This window comes from Onychostruthus taczanowskii, unplaced genomic scaffold (genome assembly GCF_017590055.1).
Source record: "Onychostruthus taczanowskii isolate IOZ18803 unplaced genomic scaffold, ASM1759005v1 scaffold52, whole genome shotgun sequence".
Taxonomy (NCBI): domain Eukaryota; kingdom Metazoa; phylum Chordata; class Aves; order Passeriformes; family Passeridae; genus Onychostruthus; species Onychostruthus taczanowskii.
In genome coordinates, this window is record NW_024502791.1 from 7,430,191 (window position 1) to 7,457,288 (window position 27,098).

The 27,098-nt window shown below is 43.4% G+C and overlaps 1 protein-coding gene across 1 annotated transcript; it reads right to left on the reverse strand.

Annotated features, from left to right (window-relative positions):
• Window positions 1-3,122: 3,122 nt before the first annotated feature.
• On the reverse strand, window positions 3,123-18,298 carry ASB9 (ankyrin repeat and SOCS box containing 9). Its single transcript, XM_041416482.1, has 8 exons — window positions 17,970-18,298; window positions 13,316-13,395; window positions 12,384-12,491; window positions 11,305-11,455; window positions 10,597-10,731; window positions 9,037-9,228; window positions 5,817-5,983; window positions 3,123-4,617 (listed from the first exon to the last, which is right to left on the reverse strand). The coding sequence occupies exons 1-7, from the start codon at window positions 18,061-18,063 to the stop codon at window positions 5,859-5,861; spliced, it is 885 nt and encodes a 294-aa protein (XP_041272416.1). The 5' UTR covers window positions 18,064-18,298; the 3' UTR covers window positions 3,123-4,617; window positions 5,817-5,858.
• Between the last annotated feature and the right edge of the window lie 8,800 nt (window positions 18,299-27,098).

Consider the following 27,098-nt stretch of genomic DNA (forward strand, 5'->3'; position numbering starts at 1 on the left):
ATGGCTACCCAGATGTCCAGGCCCTGAGGGCACTTCCAGCACCCAGGGCCCCATGGCAGCCCCCTGGGGCTCCCCCTGCCCCTGTCCCGTGACCCCATTTCAGTCACCCATGGCTCCAGTCCCTGCCCAGAGATGCCATAATCCAAGTCTGGTTTTAGGCTCTCGCATACTGAGGCACAGTGAGAAAATATTAGTGAACTAAAGCCATAGAGTCTTGCTGGATAAATTGGGAGAGGAAGGCTTAGATTCACTGAAAACAAGGAGGATATATCTCCAAAGCACCAGGGATAGCAAATATAGAAAAATAATCTATTTCATTTTAGGAGAGAATCTGAACTTGCTTCCATCACCTCTAATGAATATGTCCCAATAGCCCTACTGGTAGATAATATTTTTTCATGTGTTTTCTTCTGTTCCTACAAGAAAAATGAGCAATTTCCTCAACATGGATTGAACTGTTTGGGGTTATGTTTGTTTGTTTTCTAGTCTGAGAAATAATAAATCAAATTATAGCTTGGAAAAGATAAAAAAGCTACCTCTTAACTTTTGCTCCATAAGGAAAAGGTTTTGTTTAGGGTTGTTTGGCTGACTGAAAAAATGACTGGGAGCTGTGGACAAAACCAGCCCCTTCTAGTGGTCAGTGGACAAAGAGACTGAGCTGGTACTTCCAGAACCTGAGCAGTGCTCCATCCTTTCTATGAGACAAATGAATGCAAATAATCCCAGTGAAGCTGGAACATGCTCACACCTTGTGCTCATCATTGTGATTACCTGAGGAGTAGGAATGCACTGGTCACCTATTCTGAACTAATAGGTATCAATGGAGTTATTTCAGAAAGGGATGCCCATAGTCCTCATTGAAAAGACTTGGAAAAGCAGAGGTTCTGCCTACCAATTTGTAGGAAAAATTATATATAAAGAGTTGGAAGGAACAAAGAGTTTGTCAGTCTCAGTCACCCTGCTCGGCCAGAGGGTGAAAAAGCTGAATAAAGTGTAGGGGTGATGCTCCTTCAGAGAGGCCTGGGGAGAGAAAAGCAGCTGCTGGGAGCTTTGCCCCATTCAGAAATTCTCAGAAATACCAACTGTTCATGTTTTGGTATTATTTAATCAGAGAAAAAAAATTGCAACTCCCTTTCCTCAAAATAGAGTAACAAAAAGTGCAGTCTCGATGACAATGAGACAGCCCTATACTTGTCCTGTTCATAACACCTTTCCAAGGTCTGTATGAACCTCTGTGATTCAGAGTCAGTGCTTTCATGAGACAAAGAGCTGCTACTGCTGCATTTTACAAACCACAGAAAGAAAAGCTCCAGGGATTTCAAAAGCCATAGACTTGGCAGAGACTCCACAGTTTAATCTCTGAAGTGAGACAGCTGACAGATTACAAACTCAATTTTACTTCACAGTCACTAAAGCCATGAATCTAGTGCTGTGTCACTTGAATCAGTGATGATTAATGAGTTCCAAGACCTTTAAAAGTGCAAAGGGAAGTAATTCAGAAAGGAAAGGCTTCAACTGGCACAGAAGACACAAGACCTTGTTGCAGGGTGACATGAGCCAGGTATTCTGCAGCACTGAGGCAGGGATGGAGTAAGGGTTACTATGTTAAATGATACAAGAATTTGAAACATTCCTCTTCCCAGCAATAGTTCGCTGCTGTCATTTTAAAGGAAAGTGGACTCCCCTAGGTATCCTAGAGAGCAGTTTTGCATCAATTGTTGCCTGGTGCATGAAAGTGAGTATCCCTTGGAGCAGTGAACTGAGCAACATGTCAAGGAAGGACAAATAATTGCTCAATATACATGGAAATAACTCCTGGGAATTTTTATCCAAAGCAAGCAGGATTCAGGCTGGAACTGCACAGCAAGGCAGCCTCCATTTTGACAAATACAGTGCATGTGTTAAGCAAGAAAAAGTGGATTCAGAAGCATCAAGTCTCAGACCCATGATTCTCAAGAACATGAGTCTGATGGGAATTGAGCATATCCCATTTTGGGCATAAAAGTACTTGCTTTTTCACTGATAACCTACTATTTTTTCAGACAGTGTATCCCATTTGGTTAAGCTAGTAAAGTAAAATTTATTTCCTTCTTAGTCATCTTCAAAATAATTTATGTCAGTGGACAGGCAAGAGGACATTGAATATGCTCCAAAACTGTATGTCATATTTACTAGATTTGCATGTCTGTTGCTTCCAGTTAAAGATAAAATATAAAATAAGAAATGTACAGGACAGCTGTGGACCTTTGCACAACTGCAGAAAGAGCTGTGTCCTGGGATGTGGCTGATCCCCCCTAGCAACTGCAGAGATTTATTGCACCAAGATTTCAATGAAACAAAAGATTGATGTCTTGCTTAAATCTGTGGTTGTCTTTTGTTGAGGTGTTTTTAGTCCCACAGTTTCCATAAGCAGCTCTCTATCCATCAGAAGAAACATCTTGTAAAGCAATTTGCTGGCACTGGCCCTGCTCTTTGAGCTGGTCCTTGTGGGCAGGGATTGCCAGAGAGGGAATGGAAAGGGAATGACTGTCCTTCCTTCCACACCTTCCCAGGCCAACAGCTACCCAAGGGCACTGACAGACCCTGCTGGGCTTCTGACCACACTGGGACCTCCACACTCACTTCCAGTAAAGGGTTCCTGCTGTGTGCAAACACACAACAGCACCAGAACATTGCGGGTGCCTTTTGCTTAGCTGGCAGGAGAAAGAGATTTATGCAAATCAATTTAAAAAAAAACATAAAAAAAACCAAAAAAACCCAAAAACCTCCCAAAACAAACAGAAAAAAAAACACACCAAAAAACTCCCCCAAAACCAAGCTGAAGACAGCGACCATCTAAAATTACATCTTTTCCTGCTTTGCGGAATCTCTGTCTCCTTTTCTTGCATTTTAGTCTCATATTTACTATAGTTTTATTTGAAGGAAATATTCTGTTCACTACCTGCCTGCAGGTGGGATTGAAAGAAATTAGAATTCAAAATTTCATTGTCTCAGTCAATCCACACAATTAGGCTTATCATTTAAAAATGGAATGAAAACAAATTAACAAGCAATAAAGAGTATGAAATATTTATTTCTGAGAAAATATCCTACAAAATTGTGTGGCTCAACTACCATTAAACTGTTCACATAAAAATAGGAAAGAATGTGATTAAATATATTCCTGAAAATCATTTAAGACCTGCTTTACATTTTGAATGGTTTCAAATATAGAAAAAATCCAAACCTCACCTATAAAGAGCTTATTCAGTCTGCATCCTGTATTTTAACAGTTTGTAACTGGATAAGTGTTGATCCATAAAGCTGTAATTCACCAGTGTTGACCACAATTTTTATGAAAATAAATAAGTAAACACACTGAGATGATATAAGCTGAGCATACAGAATTCATCCTAATTCCACTTGGGCAGAGAAATTCAAGTAAACAGAGTCATACCATGAAATTTTCATAAGAAAAGCAAACTAGAAGCAACACCCTCACCTGGTTCTCAGAGCAATTTTCTCCTGGTATTATAAATCCATTGGCTGAAGTTACAAAATAAGATGCCTAGAGGCAAAAGTAAAATTAGTATGTATAAAAATGTTTCTTCATCATCTAGAATATAATGAGATGGATCTCCAGCTTTCCACTGTGTCACCAAAGCACAATTTAATGTCCAAGTTAAGCACTAGGTTCACTGTCCATTCCATGCCTGTTCAATGCAGATTCAGCTTAACTAAGACAGTGATTTTAGAAGAATATACCTTTCCCATCCCAGACATCTGCTTTTATTTAACCTCTGTGAAGACAGATGTCTGCTTTTCTTCCTGGGCATGAGGGAAACCATATAGAAGGCCATCTTAAACCAGCCAGTTGATTTTTACATGGCTCAAACATGTGTGATGAATTAGGTCAGACAAGTGACACATTCACAAGTGCCTCTATCACCAGAGGAGTTAGAGACCTAACTGTGTTTGTTATTTTGTCCCATTAGGGTACAATTTAGTGTCCCACAAACCCAAGAGAACTGTGTTTGGTCAGCACAAAGGAATCAAACCATCACACTGGGTACCTATAGCCAGCAGTCATGTTGTGCAGACAAGGATTTGAATTGTGATTTACATCAAATACCAGCATGCAGGTAGCATTTGACCTCTCCTCTCCAACCTTCCACTTGCACAAGGCAGGCTGGCACTACTCACACTGGCACACGGGTGAACACCAAAATCAGCTTTCATGTATTTGAAGGCTGCCAGTCTCTCCACTCCTGAGCTGAGGGCTCTGTATCTCCCATTGCTGGTGTTAGTGAGGTCAGCAGTTTTTGCACTCCCAGACCACTCTTACGGAGTCTCCACAGTGAAGTGAAAAAGGATCTCCAGAAGCACTCAAGTGTGTGGCTGCCCTTTGGCTCAGGGGTGGCATGGAAGCCCCTCAGGCTGCTGGGCATGCTGCTGCTCCCAGGTGATGCAGAGACACTTTGGTTTAGAGCTCAAAAGGAAACAAGGCAATGGGAAGAAGAGCTGGAGTCTCAGCATTCTTGCTCCCACATCTATCAGGCAGCTGATATCCCCAGGGGAGCACCCAAGGGAGAAGAGTGGTCACAACTGCACTTCAGTTTGTGGCAGCAGGACCCATTTCTGAAAGGGAAAGAAAAATGCTCAGTGTTAATGTTTAGCTGGAAATAATTCTTTTTTATAATAATGTCATAATGTTCTTATAACCTCAGTGGAATAAGAACTACATATGTCATACACTGAGCCCACTGCTCAGCCCCTGAGCAGGGGCAGTAATTGCCACAGTTTTAAAATTTGGAATGGACTTTAATTTCATTGTTTGTTTTATGACCACACATTAAAGGCATTATTATTACCACTCCCATGGAAAATGCTATGAATGAGGTAGCAACTCTTTCAGAAAAAAATATTATCTCACTCTTAATATTTTCTTGGGTGGAGAAGGGGTGTAGAAGCTGTTGTTTTTCTGATGCATGCTGAAAAATGCTTAGGAAATATCACCTAATTTTCAGAGCAGAAAAGAGGAGCACTCAATGCCTGCTACTGATAGCCTGTGTCCTTGAAAATTAACATACTACAAGGAAAAAATGGGTGGTTCTGAAGTGTAGCTCTTCTATGTCTCAAAGTATCAGGAGTAATTTTCTTTAGTGGAGATTAAAAACTTTTGCCCCGCTATTATGGCACTGTATGGAGCTGCCATCAGCAGTGACCTATTTGCTGTCAGGGCAGAAATGCTTGTTTCAGATGCTGGCCTAAATGCAAATGATTGTTGGTTGGTGCTTTTCTGTTGGCAGTGTGATACCCTTAGAAAATAAGTAACTTCTGCCAGAAGGCCTTCCTTGCTTGGCAGCTGGGTTCACTTGGGTTCCCTGCCCTTCCTTGTGGTGCTGTGGGCACAGCCCTTGCAGAATTCAGGCACGTGAGCACTGCTTACAGAGAAAGCTCCCTGCAGCTCTCCTGGTGTGCCTCATGCTCACATGAAATGCTGTTACTGCTGCACTGGGATATGTGTTTTCTTTGTAAGGGGCTGTCAACCACAAGACCTCGGAAACTGTGCCAGAGAATGGGGAGATCTATTTTAAAATGTCACGCTAATTTTCTGTGCTTTCAAGGGGGCTCTCACATCACATTTCCAAGTTTCGCCATTCAACCATGCAGGATTGTTTCTTTCCAAATGGATTTGGTGGGAGTGATGGCTTTGAGGGCTGAGCAAGTTGGTCAGTCCTGTGCTTCTTTGATCTGGACTTTACTGGAGACCAAAAATTGCCATAAATTATCATTGCAAACACTGGCAACACTAGGGATGAAAAAAGTCAACAAACCTTGCTGAGTTATTAAAGGCACCGTTCTGAACATGAAAAGGCTCAAATGTGCAGGAGGAAATGTTTCAGCTCATCTGGGAGGAGAAGTCCAGTTATTTTTTGATGCTGCTTGTGTCCAAAGCACCTCCTGATGCACAGGCGGCACAGCTGCATCAAGGACAGTGGCCCTGAGAAAGAGCCAGGGAACAGGTTACACACATGGCTTTATAATGCCAAGACTGTAAACCTGAAACAGCAGCTGTGCAACCCACCTCCTGCAACCCACCTCTCACCAGGTTTTCACACTCAGCAGTGAAAAGTCAAACCTGCATCCCCCAAAGGACACCTGCCCACCTGCAATCCAATCCATGCCTACTCACTCTGTCAGTACTCAACTGGCATCAGCAGCATCAGCCTTTGCCTTTTAAGCTGTACAAATGTTTGTACTGTCTGATAAGAGATGAGTGATGCTACTTTTAAAAGCCCTTCCCTCCTCTCACTCCCCCAGTGAGATCAAAGTTTCCAGTCCACTGCTTTCTTGAGGCATATTTCATAACAGTGATAATGAACACATAGCAAAAGAAGCACTTTGTAGTTCTTTATTTAAACCTTCCAGGTGAACCAGTCCCATATTGATAGATGGGAGCCCTGCTGAAGAATCTTTGTTACTGTGTAAAAAATCTAAGTGAAAATCCTTTTCAGGAAGAGGAAGATCCTGTGTGAAGTTCTACCTGCAGTACCCACCAGTGTTCAACCCTGCAGAGCATGGTTTGCACAAGGGTGATGAGTGTGTAGGGTAGCAGGGGCTGTGGGAGGGCAGGTGAGAAGATGGGCACCAGGAGGGGGTTGGATGCAGGGAATGGGGAGGACATGAGAAGAGACACTGCAGAAAGCAAGAGGCAGGTGAGTGAGCTGGGAAGGGACAGATCAGGTGCCCTCCCTCCTGCAGAGCAGAGGGAAGGAAGGGAGGCCACAACAAAAATGCAGTGAGGTGGCAGCTTTGATCAGCTTTTGAGACTTCCCTCGTGCAGGACACCACATTTCCAGCAGCTGTGCAGGGCTGAAAGCTGCTGTGCTATCACAAGGACTGTGCAAAGGGCTGCACTCTTCTGCTAGGAGCCAGCATATGAGTTGTTACCCTGTTCCTGGGTACAAAACGAGGCAAGCTAGCTAAACTACTGCAGTATCACACTGTGCTTGTGCTTGACTCTGATCCCAGAGTTTAAAGCCTCTGCCTGCAAACATCCCATTAAAAAAACACCAGCTTCCATTAAAAGAAAAAACAACCAAACCCAAAACATGAAGACTTATCAAAACACAAGCAGTGACACTACACTGGAAAATATTTTGCAAACAAAAGCACACAGTACATTTTTGGAGCACTCACTAATTCTCCCACCCACACGCAGGACTGTCCCTGAAATGTAAGCAGGTATGATGGTCCAGCAGCACAGTGAACTGCTAGGAAGGGAACCACCACAGGTACGGCACCTGCCCTGGGCTGGTCCTGGGAGGGGACTGGCTCAGCACGCTCACCAACTCATCTCTGGTGGCCAAGCAGGCTCCCTGCAGCCTGCCTGGCCGTGGGCTGCAGGGCTGCAGCAGCTGGGCTCTGCGGGGAGAGAGCCTTGCATGGCAGGAGAGCAGCTCTTGCACCACTCTCCCAGATCACAGCTGCTCAGCCAGCCAAAGAAGCCAAAGACATCGGCTGTCCACAGGCATGACCCCACTCAGAGAAGGGCACGTTAGAGAACATCAGAAAAACCACTATTCCACAGGAAAATTCCCTTCAGGCATTTATTGTTTCTGATTTTGATTGCTGAATTTCACTTAGAAACGTTCCTCGCTGCTCATGCTGTCAGCTCAGCCTGAGCAGTGTTTCCAGGCCAGCACCACAGGGCGTGCCCGAAATGTTTTTCTATCTCAAATAAACAGGACACATGCAGTGACACAGGAGTCAGGAGTTGAATGCAACAGGGACTGGAACTCCAAGAGATCACTGCTCTGTGTGCTGTAGATTAGGCTGGGAAACCAAATATCCTTTGCTCATGCATAACATGCACAGCACAGTTGTTTCCATGCTACTTCCATGTTACTTTTTCAAGCAGGGCCTGATTCATCACCTTTTCATTCCAATTTTACCTTTCCACAGCATTTCATCAATGTGTAACTGTTTTAAGCAAATCATCAATTTGTTTAAAACAATGAAAATCCAGATTATTTAGTAACGTATATAGCTTGCTGACTGACTGAATGAGAAAATCTAAGGAAGAACACAAGTATAAAAATGAATAGACACTACAGATCTTATTCTAATTTCCCTCAATAATAAGCAACATTTCTCTCCATAATTCATAAAAGATTTTATAATAAAATAAAATTACCTGAAACTATTTAATTTACAAGTATGAAATAGACTCTTCCTAAAGTTTAAGCTTATGGTTTGATACTGCTGTTATTATTCAGCACATAAGGTTGGTACTCAGAGAAAGTCTAGTGTATAAATGAATAAAATATATAATTCCTTATATCATTCTTGTGCAATTTTCCTTAATATCAAAAAAGACCAAACACGTAGTCTTTCATTTTAAAGATACTTTTGCATCTATGTAAAAACTTGGCCCAAGAATAAAAGTAAAGGACGAAGAATTAAAAAACAGGCTCAATATACCTTTTTTAAGTATTACATGCATTAAATTTTTTTGGGTTGCAAATCTGCATTTATGTATTTGTGTTGAGACAAACCTGACCATCTACTGTATATCCAGAGATCTCAAACCTCATCCTCACTACCTAGCCCCAATTCCCATCAGAGGTGATTTGCTGCCTGCATTTGTCAGCACACTCCATGGAACACTCCTGGGTCTACTGCTGTCTGACACAAGAGAACTGACAGGATTTCACTGAATTCAAAGCTTTAGGTAATGAAAAAAGCTACCATTAATTTCTAAGGCATTTTTTGCTTGTTTATTCCCTCTAAATTCTATTTTGCATTAAATGGCAAGCTCAAGATGATTGCATCCTGATGCAGTAGATTAAAAATCTGGAGGTTCAGGATGGGTTTTCTTATCATTATCACTGTTAGCTCACCACTATATTCTGGCACTTGAACCATGTCCCTATGTCAGCAAATGGAGGCAAGCTCAGTTATTCCCAGTTTTCTGGTGCTAGCAGCCTGGAATAGCATAGCCTTGTACAATAGTCTGTGTGGGTTTTCCCTAAACCAAGTTATAAGGGGCACCTTCTCTCTGCAGGAACAGCTGGCCCAGAGGGCAGCCAGGCGGGACCAGCTCCACTGGCCTCTTGTTTTCAGCATTCTTCACCCAAACGTCTGCTCCAAAGTCCATCAGCAGCTTCACCAGCTCCACGCTGCAATTCCTGGCAGCCGTGTGCAGAGGGGAGTCCAGGCCCTTGCCGCTGTTCACGTTTGCTCCTGAACAACAGGAGGGGCAAACAACAATGAGAAGAGCCATGACTGCACAGTAGCCCATTTTCATTCACTGTACTAGCTGCTCTTTCCCCGAATAACACACAAGTGCTGAAGCCTGCACCCAGAGCTGGACTCCCTTTATGCTGGGGTTTGGTGCTACAATTTGCACAAGCACAACTCTCACTGGCTGAGGAGTGGGGCTGTGACTAAGAAAATGATCCCAGAGGAATGGTGCATGAGGAAGTCCTTCACCCACAGCCCAGCCCAAGGGTATCTTGAAGCAAGACAAAGGTGTAGCTCCACCTGTGGCCCACCTCTGCTTCCCATCCCTTAAAATAAAGGCAGGATTTCAACATGCTCTGTACTGGAGGCTTAAGCTGGTGGGATTTCCAAATGCCAAAGTATCTGTTAGGGAAAAAATGCGAGGATGAAAAAGTTCTAGAGGTCCTTGGTAGAAGAGGGCATAAGCACCTCTGATGAGAGTTCCCCCATTCATTATCCAAGATTAATAGCTCCTAAAATACCCTGAGAAAGGTGAGCTGCAGAACTAATTCAAAACTATAAATGGTTTTATAGTACACATTCCCATATACAGAAGGCAGCAGAAAAAAATCAGCAGAAAAAAGAAAATAGTTCTCAAAAATTTAATTTAGATTAAATTAAAAAGAATCAGATTAATTTGTATTTGACTTCTTCCCAAAAAAGGTCATTGTACTAAACAGTGACCTACTAAAATGTGGCATATAAGATTTTTGCTGGTTTTTTCTAAAGTAGCTTTGTTGGTCCATCATTTTTGTACCAGCTATGTGGCTACTTTATGTTATATGGCCCCTTTGGCTAGAAGACCTGTACGACTGTGGATAACAATAAGTGGTTTTGCATAATTACCCAAGCATTTACACTTACAGCTTTGTCTGATGCAAAGGATATAGTGCTGAACCTTCTTCTGTGTTAGAAATGTCTCCAACTTTTTATAAACTCATTGGAAATCAAAACATGTTTGCAGAAAGACTACGTAAAAGTGGCTGAATCAATTGTTTTGGGTAAAGAGGAGGTAAAAAAAAAATTAAAAATTAAATTTCTTCCTGTTCACTTCAAATAACTGCAGCATCACATGCACAGACATTGGAAAGGACAGCTTGTTCCAGGCACAATCAGCCAGGTGAAATCCAGGATCACCCATCATTTTGTTGGGAGCTATCAAGCTGAATTCCTGATCACTCTGCTACCACATTTAACCAGAGCTGCTATTAGGAGTGAAGCATCTCCTGGTCCCAAAGCAGGACCTCATCTAAATCTTTGATGCAAAGATAACCCAAAGATAGATGTTTCAGGAAACGAAAGTACACCATTCTTTATTTCTGTTTTTACCTGACTCAAGCAGCTTCTTGGCACAGTTCAGTTGCTGGTTCTCACATGCTACATAAAGCGGAGTACCCAGGTGCTTGATGTTGTGATCTATATTTACCCCACGGGACGCAAGGAGCTCGACACATTGCACATGACCTTAAAAGGGATAAAGGAAGAGTCAACTCACAGAGATCAGGCTTTCTTTTCAGCAAATTCTCTGTTGCAGCAGTGTAGCTTGGCAAAGATTCAATGTTTTATCAAGAGGTGGTAGTGTAATACTTTCATCTACTCCAATGGATCCAGCAAAAAAAAACAGGAGCTGAAAAGCCACGTTCAGCAAAACAGGCTAAAGCCTCACAGGCGAAAGCCCTCACATTTTATCTGAATCATTTCAGATATCTACTGAAGTTGAGATGAATCACTCCAGGTTTCTCTCCACTCCTTTTGAAGACAGCCAGACATCTCCCTCAAATGTCCACATTGCAGGCAGCTGACTTGGACACTGCATTCCCTTCCAGGTGTCACGACGTGCACTCAGAGGATCTGACAGCTGAGCTGACCTGCCCTGAGGAGCAACAGGGCTGGGAAGAACTGCACCCCTCATGATGAGACCAATTAGCAAGGCATTTTACATGACCCAAACCAAGAAAATTATCTTCTTTATCTCTCTCCTCCACTTCAACACGCTGCTAGCAGCATGGAAAGGAGAGCTGATGCCTGTGGGGTTACCTCTCTTAGCAGCTTCGTGGATGGGGGATGCCAGGTCACAGGGTGGTTGTAGGCTGGCTCCATGCTCCAGCAGTAAATTCAAGCAAGCCACACTGCCACTGACACAAGTGTTGAACAGTGGGGTGTGCCAGTCAACAGTCACTCCATTCACCTGGGGGAAAATAACACAAAAATCCAGCAAGACTTTTGTCTTCTTGGTATTTCAGAATTGATGACAACTAACCAGTTTCTCAGCAGGAAATAGGGGTTTCAATATTTTTATTTAATTCCATGCCGAAACTCCCCAGTGCTCCTGAAGACTACCATTTTCATTAAAATGATCATTAAAAAAGTATTATTTTAAATTGCCCTGATGTTTCTCCTACCAAAAAAAAAAAAAAAAAATAAAAAAAAATCATGGCCACTCCAGGGTCACCAAGCTAAGTGTATGACCACGACCACTTCTCAGTCATCTTAGCTGAAACACACCTATCCATAGCCCTCTCCTGAAACAGTTCATTTTTGGCTTAGTGTGCAATCCTTCCTTATTTTCTAATTTTTTTCTTACGTTTTAAACTGAAAGGTAATATCTGGTAAGGTAACATATGTATGAATAATTTTCTTATTCACTATAATTTTGAAGTCAGCTTGAAAAGTAGTGGCCATGAGACACCATTTCACCATTTTACTTGCATCTTGTTTCCATTTTCTTCCCATTTTTTGTCAGTTGAACCTAACATTCCTATGCCTCTACTTAAGACTCTGTGTATTGATAGCAATAACATTAATGTGTGCATAAAACAAAACACACTCTTAACTGCTGCAGGATTATAAACACTTTGCAAGATTAACTTCCCCTTATTGTTGTGAAAGATGAGAACATTTCATCCTCATCTAAAGAACAATAATAAGTGCTACTTACATCTGTGCTTTTTGGATTGCTTTATTAGGAAGTGCCTTTCATAAGTACCTTAAGCTGAGCTAAGTACAGAGTGTAAATCACAGAGATACTCTGCCATGACATCTTGTGGCATTAAAGTGTGGCAGTACAACATACTAACACTAGAGACAGTGGTCTGGTCTGCCCAGCACCTACTCACCTGAGCACCATGTTCTAACAGGACACTGGCACAGGCAGCATGACCCCCTAGGCAGGCTTCATGGAGAGGAGACACATGGTCTGCTGTAACAAGATTGACATCATTCCCCTGATAAGATAATGGAAAGTATCATTACAACCAACTACTAAAACCCCCATACAAAAATCCACAATAAAAAAAAAAAAAAACTTCTTTAAAAGCCTTATTTAATTAGACCTTCCTCAACTGCCTGGAGCTATTCATGTCAGAAAGTAAGAAGATGAAGGGGATGAAGAGGCTGTGATGTTTTGGCTGGAGTGGATACTGGCACAGCATACCTGATACCCTGAAAACCAGCACAAAAGCTTAGTGGATTGTCCAGTGGGACAATATATTGTGGTTGTTTGACTGGCTTGAACCCTGAAATGCTCTTGAAGTATTTTCTGCTCTTTGCCTCGAGGCAACCACTGAAGGAAAGAAATGCATCAGAAACATTGGTTGGATTTCACAAGATCTTTTGTTTCTAACAATCTTGGTGCTCCAGAAAACTAAGCTGGAAGACTCTTCCAGTGCCCCTTCCCTTTCCATTATCTCCTTCACAGGTTATACCAGGGATTTTGAAGAAACAAAGTGGTCAGTTTCAGAAATCACTTCTACCTAGCCCTGACCTTCTGGAGGGACCAGGGCCCTGGGATATGCTTGGGCACTTCAGAAACAAATATCTGGGTGACTGAATTGAAGCCTCAACCAGACTCAGGACTGGGTCCAGAGCTGGCCCCTCAGCTGGGGCACCAGAAACTGCTCACAGGCACACACAGGAGGTGCAGAGGAGCTGCTCTTGGCCATCCAGAGATCCCAGTGAGCCCATTACGTCTGCCACAGTTAACATATCACCCAGGACAGTTCAGTACATCATCAAATTAGTGCACCACATGAACCCAGGGGAGAGGTACCTGTTCAATGAGCTTCTTCAGAGAAAGCAGACGCCCATGGATAGAGGCCTCATGTAAGGGAGACCAGTCTGAAACAAAGTCTGTACAAAAATAAAGACAGGAAAAAGGCTAAAAACTCTATTTTGCCAGCATACTTTACTTCAACTGTGTGACCTCCCTTCTATTTTATTTTGAGCTGCCAAGATTTCTTTGGAGCAGATACTGTGAGGGAGACAGACAAGAAGATGGCTTCCCTCTGGTGCATTTTTAACTCATCCCATGCTTGCACTGCATGGCTGTGTTCCCCTCCAAAAGACAGGAGAGGGATTTGTAGAACGTCACCTGGCTCTGGCTGAGCTTGTCCCTCTCTCTGAATTATCTCCAGGGCCTTTTTTTTTTTTTTTTTCACAAACTTATTACATTTTACCAATTATCTCAAAAGGAATATGTTTTGAAGAGGGTTTGGCTGATCAGTCATTTACCCCTGCTCAGAGCTGGACTAGAGTCAACAACACTTGGCAAGAGAAGGGACCAAAGTACAAGGAGGCAAATTGTGCTACCTGTTGATTCTGTCTTTCTGTTTTCAGTGTTTGCTATGAGTGGTGCATTTTAAGTAATAGCTGTGTTCTCTGCATTGCTGAAACCACAAAGTGAGGTACAGCATGTATATACCATGCAAATATTAATAGAGGGAGATCGTCAGTATTACAGATGTTATGGCTCAGAGCCAACTGACAACAATAATCCCTCTGGGAGATATTTACATCCCAGCACTCAAAACCCAGTGTCTGCTCTATGTCTGTGTCCCAGGTTCCCCCTGGGAAGGAAGGGAAGCCTTTACAGAGGGCACTTCACACAGCTTCCTGTGGAAAGACATTTTGCTGTTCTCTGGGGATGTCCCACTCTCCTTCCACTAACTACAGAGAATACTCCAGTGACCAATTTGCTGGCTGAGTTGCTGAGGTTCTCAGGAACCATATTAGAGTATATGCATGGAATGGAATCCTTAACAGTGGGAAGTCTGCCTCAGCAAAAATACCCTAATAAGCCACTATAATTCTTTAAAAGAATGTTTACGCATAAGCTGATGATCATACAGGTTTTAAATGAAAATAAACTGTATTTAGACCAGACATAGTGAAATAATGGACCAGCTTGCCTAGAGAGATGGTAGATGTCCCATTTGTTGAAAGACAAAAGATTCAAGGTCAAGTTGTATGGGGCTCTGAGCAACCTGGTCTAGTGGAAGGTGTTCCTGCTCATTGCAGGGGTGCTGGACTAGACAACCTTTAAAGGTCCCTTCCAATCTAAACCTGGCTATAAGTCTATGAATTAGCTTTTAAAGAAATTTGTATTCTTTGTTATTTGAGCATTATTGAGCTCTGCCTGCCTCCTTCTAAGCTCCATGGGCTGCATCCCACAACAGTTACAGGTACACAGTTTTATTGGGTTCCCAAACATCCTTTGGCTTTAGCAAATGGACAGCCAGTTCTGGGCTCTGGTTCTGGTTCATAAGGATAGCAAAACTAGGCTACAATTACTAAAGCACAGAATGATTAACTGACTGAAACAGCTTTGCTCTAAGTGATGTGTGTCAAATTTGATGCTTATCTGACTGTGCTGCTGTTCTTGCTGGTCCTGCCTGTGTTACAGTCAGTTGTGTTTCCAGGGTATGTAAGAAGTTTTTCCCCATTTAGAAACTAATGCCATTGCCTAAATTGCATGAGTTATAAGGGAAGTATGTTTATAGATATTCTAAAAATCTAGATTGAAGTACAAGCTTTTTGAGCTGCAACTTAAACTTTTTTTGGCCACACAAATATTAGCATGCATTTGTGCCTGTACCAACCTGTGCATTGTACCAACTTATGATATCATCATGTCATGATGATATAAGAGGGACATATCCATGTGTGGATTTTATCCATTCAGTCCTTGCTTGAGAAAATAGAGGCTTCTGGTAAAACTCTAAAAAGAGCCAGACCAGCCATCTGTGGACTGGCCATTGGCTTGCAAGTTTCCAAGTTTTAACAATGAATTAAAAGGTTGACCATATAAGCATTAAAAATAAATGTCACGAAAAATAAAAGAGATATGTGCTAACACATAATCTATCTGGGAGTTCAGTAACTGAGAGAAACTAGAGTTTTATCCTAGGTGGAAGTGGAGCCCTATGGAGCCCTATGGAGTCCATCACACCAGCCTTGGATACCCTGGGAGGAGCAGGATTAAAGGCCTGACTGATGACTAACTGTCATGGCATAATTCCAAATCTGCTGCCATGAACTGCACAGCCCCAGGCTGATGTCTCTCCTGCCCTACCTCCATCTGCAGCAAGCACCTCTAACCTGAAGCAATGCCAGGGAGGCAAACCCCCTGGAAGAGATGGCAAATTTCCCCAGTTTCTTGACCCAAGGCATCACCTTCTGGCAAATAACCATATTTCTATTTTCTGCCAGGCTGGAACTCAAAGAAAGCAAGTGGATTTCCTTATCTCACTGCCCTCTTTTACACTTCACAGGAGGCAGACTGCCAGAATACAAAAGATCTGTATTGTATTTGATTAAGTCCTAAGCAAATGTCAATTCCAGCTGACCATGGGCTTTCAAAATCCTGAACTAGTGACGTTCATGAATGTGCCCGGAGCACTCTGCCACCAGAGCTGCATGTGGAATAGCAAGGCCAGTGCATGTGGGGGACACAGTGTTCATTGTATGTACCACCACGGAAACAAGGATTCCTGACTGTCAAAAACAGGTACAACTGCTCTTTCACAAAGAAACACAATAATTTGTCCAGATTTGAAATTTACCCATACCTTAGTCCACAGGGAGGCTCAGTCAGACCCCAGTAGTTCATCATCTAGACTTCCAAATCCCACTGGTTTTCAGTGGCTTTGGGTCACCCAGCTCCCCTCCCAGCAGAAAGCTCCAGCCAGCCCAGAGGTTCCATTAAACTGCTAGCCATATTTGATGGCATTGCCATCACTCAGGCATGTGACACTGACAGGGTGGTGTATACAGAAGGAGTCTTATAGCAATAACCAATTCTGACTGCTCCCTATGCACAACAGAGCTCTCACAGGACCTTTCTAGAGCACTGGTTTTTGTGGTGACGGCTGAACCAACTTTTTCCAACCTCTGACCATGTGAGGGCATTTCACTCTCTGTGCCTGTCCCCAGGCTGGTTTCCTGCCATGCCTCTCACGCACAGCACAACTTGAAAGGGGCTCTTAAGTCCTTCCAGTGAAGGTATGCTCTTGCACTCATATCTGCAGATGCAAAATCCTAAGGCATTATATAGAACAGTATTACAAATGGTATTTTTCATACTCAAAGGCTGTGCCTTAAAGTTTGTGATCTACATAGCCTGAGCCAAATACATTCCTGCTGGAAATTGCCAGGAGAGCTTATTGACTCTGCTAAGGAACAGGGAGACATGAAAGGAATGGACTAAACTTTGATTTTCAAAGGACCAAATGATCTGTGTGCAGCACTGTGCCATGTGGGATTCCCTCCTTCCACCCTCCATTTTGCTGGAGCTCATCTCTGGTGTGGACTGGTTCTGTTTCACACTGTGAATAATAAAGTTGTGCCTTCCTGCTCACCCCAGCCTCAGGCTGCACATACGTGGCACACACGAGGGCAGGCAGACTACACTGCAGATAGACTGGTCAGCCTTGCATTTTGATTTTATGGCCTTAATTTTCAACTTGACATTAATGGAAACATCCTGAACAGCCCAGAAAAAGAGCAGGGATAGCGTAAAGTCACATTGTCTGAATTTACATCATTCCATCTGCACTTGCCATTAGATGGAGTAACCTCACAGAAACAGAGCTACAACGAACACATCCAGCTCAGGATATGAAGTTAAATTACTTGTCTTTTTTTACCATGTCATATTTTCAATGGCTCTGGGCCAGACACAGAGCAATGACTGGAGTGAGGCCATTTGTCTGAGTAACTGCTCACTATTATGTGCCCACAACAGCATTGGTCACAGCAATACCACTGCAGAACAACCCAGTAGGCTCAGCCTAAACAGCACTTAGGTCTATTCATCCGAAAGACAAGGGGAAAGGATAAAAGATAAAGGAAAAAAGGATAAAGAAGAAAGAGAAGACAAAAATGAAAAGCAAAAATTAAAATAAAAGAAAGAAAGAAAGAAAGAAAGAAAGAAAGAAAGAAAGAAAGAAAGAAAGAAAGAAAGAAAGAAAGAAAGAAAGAAAGAAAGACAGGAGGAAGGAAAAAGAAAAAGAGAAAAAGGAAAAAAAAAGACAAAAAAAAGAAAAAAGAAAAAGGGGAAAAAGGGGAAAAAAGAAAAAAATAAAAAGAGGGATTGAGCTAGTGCTGAGCTTCCTGCTGGCACTAATTTAAGTCAAACACGCCACATTCCAACTTATTTTTTAGTGTGCTGCGGTCCAAATGCAGCATTTGTTTCTGCTGGCACAAAGTGCAGTGCAAAACCAATCACTCTTTTCTATGACACGAAAGAAAAACAACCAAAATTTCAGTATCAAACAGAAACAGCTTTTCAAAATCCCCTCAGAAGTACAAAGGGTGTTTTGTGGGACGCACTGAGGAGCTGTCCTGAAGCAGGACTCGGGAGCAGCAGCCTGCCCCGGTGCCCGGGTGCTCGGCCGGGCTGAGCCTGTCCCCGCAGTGTCACTTACCCCTCATCAGCGGGGTGCACGGCGGCGCTGCCGATGCCGGGCCTCCCGCTTCTTGCAGTTTGCTGGCATTTTGATTTGTTCTCTCTTCATCCATCTCAGCCCTGCCTGCCCAGGCGCTGTTTTTTCACTTTGTGGTTGGTTTCCAGAGTTCAAATTCCATCGTTCCCGGTGAGCCCCCAGCGGCCGGAGCGATCCTTGGCGCGGACCCTGCCCGCATGAGCCGAGCAGCCCTTGCGGCAGCCGGGACGTGGTGCCGGCAGCTCCCCGGGCAGAAACCCGAGCACCTGGGCTGGGATTTAACAAAACAGCTCCCCGGCTGCCCTGCTCGGCAGCCAGGGACCCAGCCGAGCGAGAGATGTGCCTGATGTCACATCCTCTGCAACGCGACGCCCAATCGGGGCGCCCGCCGCTCGTTTTTATCAGGAAGGAAATTCTCAGTTTGCCGAAAATACGAGACAGAAAGAGCCAGTTCAACTAGTTGAGCAAACTCTGCCTGCAGGGGACGAGCAGAGAGCCGGCAGAGCCGCGGGCAGGCAGAGCTGTGCCCCGCTCCCCGGGCAGGGCTCTGCGCGGCTCCGCTGGGGCGCGGGCAGAGCGCGGAATTGCGGGACCGGAGCGCGGAATTGCGGGGCTGGAGCGTGGAATTGCGGGGCCGGAGCGCGGAATTGCGGGACCGGAGCGCGGAATTGCGGGGCCGGAGCGCGGAATTGCGGGACCGGAGCGCGGAGTTGCGGGGCCGCTGTGCCCGCTGCGAGCGCCGCCTGCCCTGTGTTATAAATGAGAAGTTTGACTAGGCCAATATTCAAGCAGCAATCAATTTATTAATTAATATGGTAAAGTATGAGCAATACAGCGCTGGGTACAGCGGGAGAAATCTTCCCTCCAACTGCACACCGATAGTTGGGGTTTACAGATATTCATAGGGGTACTCATAAGCTTTCTCAGCAGTTTCTATTCCAAATTTTTATGTCACAATTATATACACTATTGTGATTTAGTTTTTCTCAGGATGTATCTCAGAAAAGAGTATCCCCAGATGGTGGGGTCCAGCTTCCGAAAGAAGAAGTCTCCCAGCTGGTGAGGTCCAGATTCCAGATGCGGGTTCACCTTTTAATTGTGAGGACTATAAATCTCATGTCAGTGATGTCCAGCTTCCCTTGGTCGAAACTATCAATCCTTGAGTTGATGTTCATCTTCCTTTCTCAAGCTGCTTTTCAGTATTTTGTTAAGGTGTCGAGATAAGCATGTTTCCTTTTTATATATTCTAAAGCTATAGTTTCAAAGATCCTTACTACAAACAATATTCTAAAATTATACTTCAAAAGGTTATTATTGCAAAATTCTTTTTAGCTAGAAGCAGAAAGTTCCTGTCAAACAGCAACATCCTTAAAGCTTTAATTCAAATGCTCCTAAATCAACTTAAGACTTATAAAGGTTAATTGCAATCAAAGGACAGGTTCAAAGGCCTTCTTCCATGCTTTACTTCCTCAGTTATTTATTAGAATTGTCTTTATAATTGCCCCATGGTCAGTTTCCACACATACCACAATCACAGGTACACACATTGCCTGTATGTACCTGACACGAAACACAGCTTGGTATTTCACACCCGCGCCTCTGCGGAGCGCGGGCAGCGAAGCGCAGCGGGGATCGTGTCCCCCTACCCTGTCTGGCTGAGTTCACTAACTCACACCTGCAGTTTTGTACCAATCACAAACCAAACAGCTTAAAAAAAAAAAAAAAAAAAAAGTCTTCATTATTGTGGAAAGTGCAGTTTTGTACCAGTCACAAACCAAACAGCTTAAAAAAAAAAAAAAATTATTGTGGAAAGCCAGGGCGCCAGGAATATTTCTCTGTCTGCTCTGGAGTGCCCTGACCCCCAGGGGAGCACTGACTTTGACCCTCATTCATGGAGAAAGTTTCCAAGACTTCAAGATAGACTAGAATCTGCAAAAGTGTGAAATAGATTATAGAGAGTAGCATAGGTGCATCACTTACTGAGAAATTCAGGTTTTGGGATTTTTAGTATGTTGTGGATGGTAGCAAGATGGAGGGCACAGGGTGTCGTCCTGGGTTTCTTCTTCATGCTTCTTCTTCCTTCTTCTTCATGGGTTTGGGTGGCATTTTGTAATTGGTCAGAAAAGTCTGCATTGTGGGCTCTTTGGGATCAGTTGTTGGGTTAAAAGGAAAAATAATCCAGGTGTCAGTTCTTAATTTGATAGTTTAGTCTTAAAAGACCTTGTAATGAGAGATTGTTGGTCATTTTGTGCCTTCTAATGAAAAGCTGCCAAACTCACAGTTGTGAGACTGTTTTACTGATAAGAAATAATAAACACCTGAGTCTGAACATGCACTAGTATCTCAAGTGCCTTCAATCCAGACCCAGAGAAACCAACAACTAGCACCACCACAATAATTTTTTCAGGAGCATCTCTGTCTCAGTTCTCTGTGTCTGTTTTGCAAAAGTTCTGTTCTCACAGATCATCTCTATTTGAACTATTTTCCTTCCCAATTTAATATAATTTACAAGCACAAAATCCTTTTTCTGTCACTGAATATTTGCCCGTTTGTGTTCAAGTGGAAGCAGGCAGAACTTCCATGCAACATGTTTTAACATCAACCTGGATCTCAAGACAAACACCACAGAACTTCAAATACAGATTAGAAACAGCTTACACAACACAGAGACACAACAGAGCTTTTAAGCATTACAATACTATTTTCCATTTAAATAGCAAATACACCCCCAAGTTCTACATAAACAGGCCTAGCTACAGAAATTACTTTGTCCTTGTTCAAGTGCAGCCATCCTTGGTGCATAGAAGTGCACAGTAAAGTGGAATCTACAACACTTAAAACCTTTTCTTCTGTTTACAGCATGTCTTATAAAAGGAATAATTTTTTTCCTCCTTCAAAAATCTAAATTCTTTGTAATTCAATGGACTGTTCTACTATCTTGGTTCTTTTTTTTCTTCCGCTTGCTCATCAGTTTTTTAAATTGTGCAGATAAATTTTATAATGATTTTATTATTATTATTACTAGCACAAATATTGCTACAAAAATGAAAATGCACTGCTGGTAAGTCTTGTCTTGGTATGAAAATTCAGCCTGGTTTCTGAGGAAGCAAACCACAGAATTACATAAAATGTTCAGAAAAGTGGACACAAAACATAAGATTTGTTCAATTTGACTTCAGAATCAGGGTGAGAAATCCTAGCTTTTCCTTAGCACTAGTGAAGAAATATAGGCATTTTCAAACGATGCTTTGTCTCACCTACTTTAGATGTCTGCTCGGGGGGAACACATATTGGAATTTTAGAGTCAGTCTTCACCAGCTGTAAAAGGGATCCCTAAATCGTGAGCAGAGAATTAGGTGTGTATGTGTAAACAGCTGAAATCCACTTTAAAATCTGGCTGAATTGACAGCCAAGGGTCCCAGCTGTGACACTCCTGAGAGCTGTCCTGTGCCTTGTCCTGCGCAGCCTCTGGGTGCTGCAGCTCAGGGTGAAACATCTTCATCCATCCAAAGGCCAGCACTGCCCAATGCCTGAACCACAGAGCCTCAGCTTTGCAGTGCCTGCATCTCAGAGAGCAGGGTTTTGACAGACAGCTCAGACAGATTTATCTGCCTTGATCCAAGCTGTTGTTCCCAGCCTGGCTCCCACCTCCCAGCAGAGATTACCCAATACAAGGGATGGCAGCACTGGCCATTGTGTCAGCTCAAAAACCTGTAAAAGCAGTTTCCTTCTCCAGCCTGGAAACTCGAGCCCTAAGACCCTTGCACATGCCACATCCTCCTCTAAGGCAGTAATTTCCAGTCAGCAAGCAAGGCAAACATCTGGGACAGCCATGTTTTAAATCACAGCAGTTAAATCTGCCAGAGCCTGCCCGCAGGAGCACTAAAGCACTGGTGTCATTTCCAGAGGTACCTTGGTTTTCTTTGGAAAGCTGCTGTGAAATCCTTGAGCTGACACAAAATGGAGAAGTTCTCCCTTGGAGAAATTAATAATACTGTCCAGTTCTTGTATCCCTAATTTCCTTTCCTCAAATAAAGTATCTCCTCTAGAGGCTTTCCTTCTTTTACAGTTTTTCTGACATGAAATGTTTTCATTTTCCTTCCTCTCACCCTCACAGAAACTTCCCTTTGCAAACATCCCATCATCCTGGCTGGGGACCAGACAGACTTCTGCAAGTAACTGTTCCCATCTGCAGGATGGCAAATTTACTTAGCGAGACTCTAAATCAAAACAAACAAAAAAAAAAACCCTGAAGAAGGCACCAAACGCATCTTGGTTGCATCGTGGCTACATCAGTAGCACCTGGATCTGTGTTTAATTCATTGCAGATGTGGAGAAGCACCAAGATTTCCCAAGGAGCAGGACAAACCTTGCATGACAGCTTGCAAACAAGGTTATTGTACTTTCATTGTGTCGAGAAGGAGACTGGGGGCATTTTCCCCACAGAGAGAAAAGCAACAACAATCTGGTTTTCACCACCTGCTGCCGGTTGACTCTCAGTGAACATCTGTGTAAGCATCTTCATATGTTACAAAATATATCTTGACATTGCTTTCTGAACTGGATTTAAAACATATGTATGTACTCCTGCTCAGGCAAAAAGAATCCAAACCCTGAAAGTTGGTGGCTTTAAATTTGGTTTGGGTCTTGGTTTTTTGTTTTTGTTGTTTTGGGTTTGGGGTTTTTTTTGTTTGTTTGTTTGGTTGGTTGTTGTTTTGTTGGTGGTGGTGGTGGTTTTTGGGTTTTTTCCAAATCCTTGTGATTTCTATCATTCCTGGAATGGTTTTTTTTTGTCCTCTCTTGTGGGCTGCAATCATGGTTTGCCCACACTGCCCGGTGAATAGTGTGGTGAAACATCTCATGTGACAAGTACACATGAGCAGGCAGACAGTAGGTGTAACAACCGCAAAAGTGTCAGCCCAGTCCTCGAGAGCTGTGGTGGTTTTTCAGCACAGCCTGCCAGCATCTGACAAACTGTAAGGTAGTCTTGTCCAGTACCAACTTTTAAGTGAAACCAGAATACAGGCATAGAGCAGATTTCAATTTCTTTCTTCCCCTTTTCTAACTGTTTATTATTAGTTTTGAAAAACAATGGGAATTCTTTGGTTTGATGGCAGATCTTTTTGGTTCCCAAACTTTCCAGTGTAAAATAGTAATTTCTGAAGATACCAAAATTACTTCCTCAAAGATATTAATTTTTTCAAAAACTTAACATTAAAAAAAAAATAGTTTTCCACTAATCCCAGTGGTTAGACCAGTGTGGAGAAATGTAGCACAAACAAGCTCAGAGCCACAGAGGCCAGTGGGGCTGGCCCTGCTAAGCAGCACTCACATGGCAGGTCCCACACAGAGCATGTTCCCAAAAAATACAACTTTCCATGCCTTTCCCTGGTTTCTTTCTCTTCCCACTGCTTATCAGTACCAGGAGGACACAGCAGTAACAGCTCAGGAGTATTGAAAAGATGGAATGGTGAAAAAAGGGTCGTGGGAGGGAGGTATCTAATGAAGAGTCTCCTCTGCCTCAGTGCTTGTCTTCCCCTGTTCACTGGGGTTAGATGTTCACTGCTTTTCCAGCACATTACATTTCAATAAGCTCTTCCACCCACACCCACAGGCTGCTTTCCAGACCTTGGGGCTCACCTCTAGAAATTTCCCTTATGTGGCGCAGCTTTCCACACTTCTGCATGTGATGGGCACAGCCAGCACATTCCAGCTGTCCTCACAGCAGGACCTCCCAGCGGCTCCCCTTGGGGACAGCTGCCAGCACCTTTCCACTTCTACAAAATGCAATTTGTGGACTTACACAAAAGTTACCCCAGGATCTCCTAAACCCTTGTCCAGAGCTGGGACTTCTGTTGGCTTCTAAAAATGGGCGTCAGAAAGCAACACTGCCAGCACAACTGCTTGAGCAATAATGGCAGCCAAAGAAAATATCCCCAGACCCTGCGTCTGGGTCTGTTCCCTCCAGCATCCCAGGCATGGCAGGTGCTCCCATTTTCTTTTTGTAAGGATTTTTAGCATATTACTAAGGTGGGTGAAACTACTCAGCTGCCCTAAACAATGTACTTGTCTCCCTGCCCTGTTCCTGGAAGATGGCATGTGGTGCAGTGGAGAAGGTGTGTAGAATAGTTAAGCCCATAGGATCTGAACTGTTCCCAACATTATATTCAGGTCAAAGAAATCCTCTCACCTGGTGTTGGACAGAATAGCTGCTTGGACTAGGAGCTATCCACAGTTTCTCTGTTCAAAATGCAAAGTTGGGACTGCGGTAAGCAGCCAGCTACAGCAGTAGTGTGCCTTGGTAGAAGTTTCCTTTGGTGTCCATGAGCACAGCTTGGTTTTTGTTTTGCATGAGACTGGAAATCCTCTGAAACAGCCAACAGATGCTGATTCACAATGCTGATGTTGTAAAAATAAGAATTTCCCTTCCTAAAGCACTATGAGCTGAGCACAGTGACAAGTATACAAGTTTTGTCTTAGTACTGTAGCCAGCTTGGCCACTCATCTGAATATCTGATGCTGCAGAAAGAAAACCTCTGGAAAATGATATACAGAGTGCAGGGCTTACCTGAGGCATAAGGATGGAAATGTGTGGCAGGGCTGCCTGACCCTGCCCTTCCTCCAGCTGTGGGACATGCCTGGTGCACAGCAGGCTGCAGATAACTTGCACCTCACCTGGTGTGGGTCACTCTACATCAGCTCCCAGCATCATCCTCCATGTCCCAAGCCAGGAGTGCCAGAGCCTCCCTAGGACCCCACAGGCCTTTGGTGGGTGGTGGGCAGGGAGGGTCTGCAGCCAGCTCTTGCCTGGCCGTGCTGCAGGGAGGGCCAGACGCGTGTGCTCCTGCACCCTCAGAGCCCACGCATCCCCTCAGACTGCTTGGAGGAACCACTTCTCCACACACCTGTCCTCTTCAGAGCAGAGCTGGGAGCTGTCTGCACATGCAGCCCACAAAACAAGAGTGCTCTAGTTCATTCTTCAGCTTGAAAAGGTGGTTAGTATTTTCTTATCACCTGTTTTTGTGACAGCATTGGGGCAGGCATCTGAAGATCCGGAACAAGCCCCTCACTCAACTTACTGTTTCATCTGATGACAAAGCTTGCTACAAGAGATTTGTACCACCAAAGAGAATTATCTGTTAAAATGTGCCAAGGATGAGCCCTTTTAGTCACATGCTTGAGATGTACTAAAAAAAAAAAAATAGAAAGAAAGGGAAAAAAACCCCCGTAATGAGTAATTTAATGGTCCGTGACAAAACCATATTTTTTCCCAAGCTGCCGCAAGCATGAAAAGCCCAGGTATTTCTCAGCCATTTACAAATGGATAACTAGCAGACAGGGACATTTTTTGCACAGTAAATCATTTCAGCTCAAAGACTTTTATAAATATCAAATGAGGTTCCATCCTGCCAGACACCCAGCAGAGCAGCTGTGGTGCCCTGCAACAGTGGCTGCCCACAGTGAGTGGGAAGGAGCATTTTGGGAGTAAAACTGGAAAGCACTTTGAGAAAAAAAGCAGTGTCAGCTCAGGGGGAAATGTCTTGCCCTCTCTACACCAACAGCCTGTAGGAACCTGTCTGTGGAAACAAGCTGGAATTACTTTTACTTGTTGGCATTGATTTAGAGGAAAGTTTTCATTGAAGTCTTGGAAATTCCCGACCCAAAAAATGTGTTCCTCAGTCACTGTAATTATTCAGGATGCCATGTTTAATATGTATGTCTCCTGTAAATCTGTAGTGACCCTGAAAGCATAAGTAGCAAATAAAAATTACCACATTCATTAACTTGGAGCTACTCTGGGATATTTGAGGACAAGTAGTCTTCAACAGGTACTCAGTAATGGAAGGCACAAAGCTGCTGGGACAAAGTCAAAGTAATTTTACAAACATCAGGCTACGCGCAGCAGGAACTCACCCTCTGAAACATTTAAGAGCAAACATTTCCCTGTAGGATGAGACACAAATAATATGCAAAGGATGACCCTCTGGGCCAATGTCATTAAAAATATTTCAGTTTACTCACATTATGATAGAGACAGAATGAAAAGGGATCTCTAATTTCTACGTAGTTTGATGAGTACACTTTTTTGGTTTTAATGCAGAAAATGTGAAAACTTTGTTTTGACTGTTAGTAAACCCTATCACCCTCATGGGGATTGGTAAACCAGCTTTCAAACAAATTCAGTGCAGAGAACAATACCCCTTCCACCCCCACCAAAAAAAAAAAAAAAAAAAAAGATAATTTGGAATCATGTTTGTGAAGCTGGAGAATTATATGGGCAACATAAAATGAGTAAGTCTGTGGAGTCTTTAATTCTTCTCTCCCGAAGACAAAAACTTGCACATTTCACTCACATTGCTAGGACAAAAAAATAAAAGTTAGAACAAGTTTTCTCTGGAAATCTCTACATCTCCTTCCCTTCCCATTCTGTCTAATTTCTATTTTGTTAGGGCATGTTAGCCTCTATAGCCAGCAGGTAGACCTGGCAAAAAATGAACCATTCACCACAAAATTATATTGCTAGCAAGCCCCTGGTAACAAACAGCTAGAAATATGGCAGGATGCTGCAAAACTCGCAGAATTGTAGAATGATTTGGGTTGCAAGAGACCTTAAAGATCATCGAGCTCCAAACTCCCTGCCATAGGCAGGGACAACTTCCATGAGACCAGGTTGCTCAAAGCTCCATCCAGCCTGACCTTGAACATTTCCAGGTGCCCTAAGGAGCTCCACCATTCCATGTTACTGCAGCCAAGGCTTCCCCTGAGATTCACATTCCCCACCAGCATTTCCTTCTTGGGGAGAGCAAAGTTCAGCCCAGCAGCTCTCCTCGCTGGCACCTCTGTCACTTGGAGAAAGAAGTTATTATTAATGCATTCCAGGAACCTCCTGGTTTGCCTGTGCACCACTGTCTTGCCCATCCAGCAAATACTGGGACAGCAGAAATTCCCCATGAGGACCAGGGATTGTGAATGTGAGGCTGTAAGGGTCTCATCCGTTCAGTCTCACTGGCCAGGCGGCTGTAGCAGACCCCACAATAATGTCCCTACCCTCCCTTTAATCCTGACCCCAAAGGCCTCAGGCAGCTCCTCATCCATGCCCAGGCAGAGTTC

What these genes read in the sequence shown, in the direction of transcription:
- ASB9 (XM_041416482.1), bottom strand. Translation starts at nt 18,063, where the DNA reads ATGGATGAAGAGAGAACAAATCAAAATGCCAGCAAACTGCAAGAAGCG. An exon ending in CCACGAAGCTGCTAAGAGAG is followed by an intron (nt 10,732 to 11,304) that starts GTAACCCCACAG and finishes ATCCCTTTTAAG; the next exon opens with GTCATGTGCAATGTGTCGAG. An exon ending in GCTGTTCCTGCAGAGAGAAG is followed by an intron (nt 5,984 to 9,036) that starts GTGCCCCTTATA and finishes GCTCTTTCTCAG; the next exon opens with GGCCACTGTCCTTGATGCAG.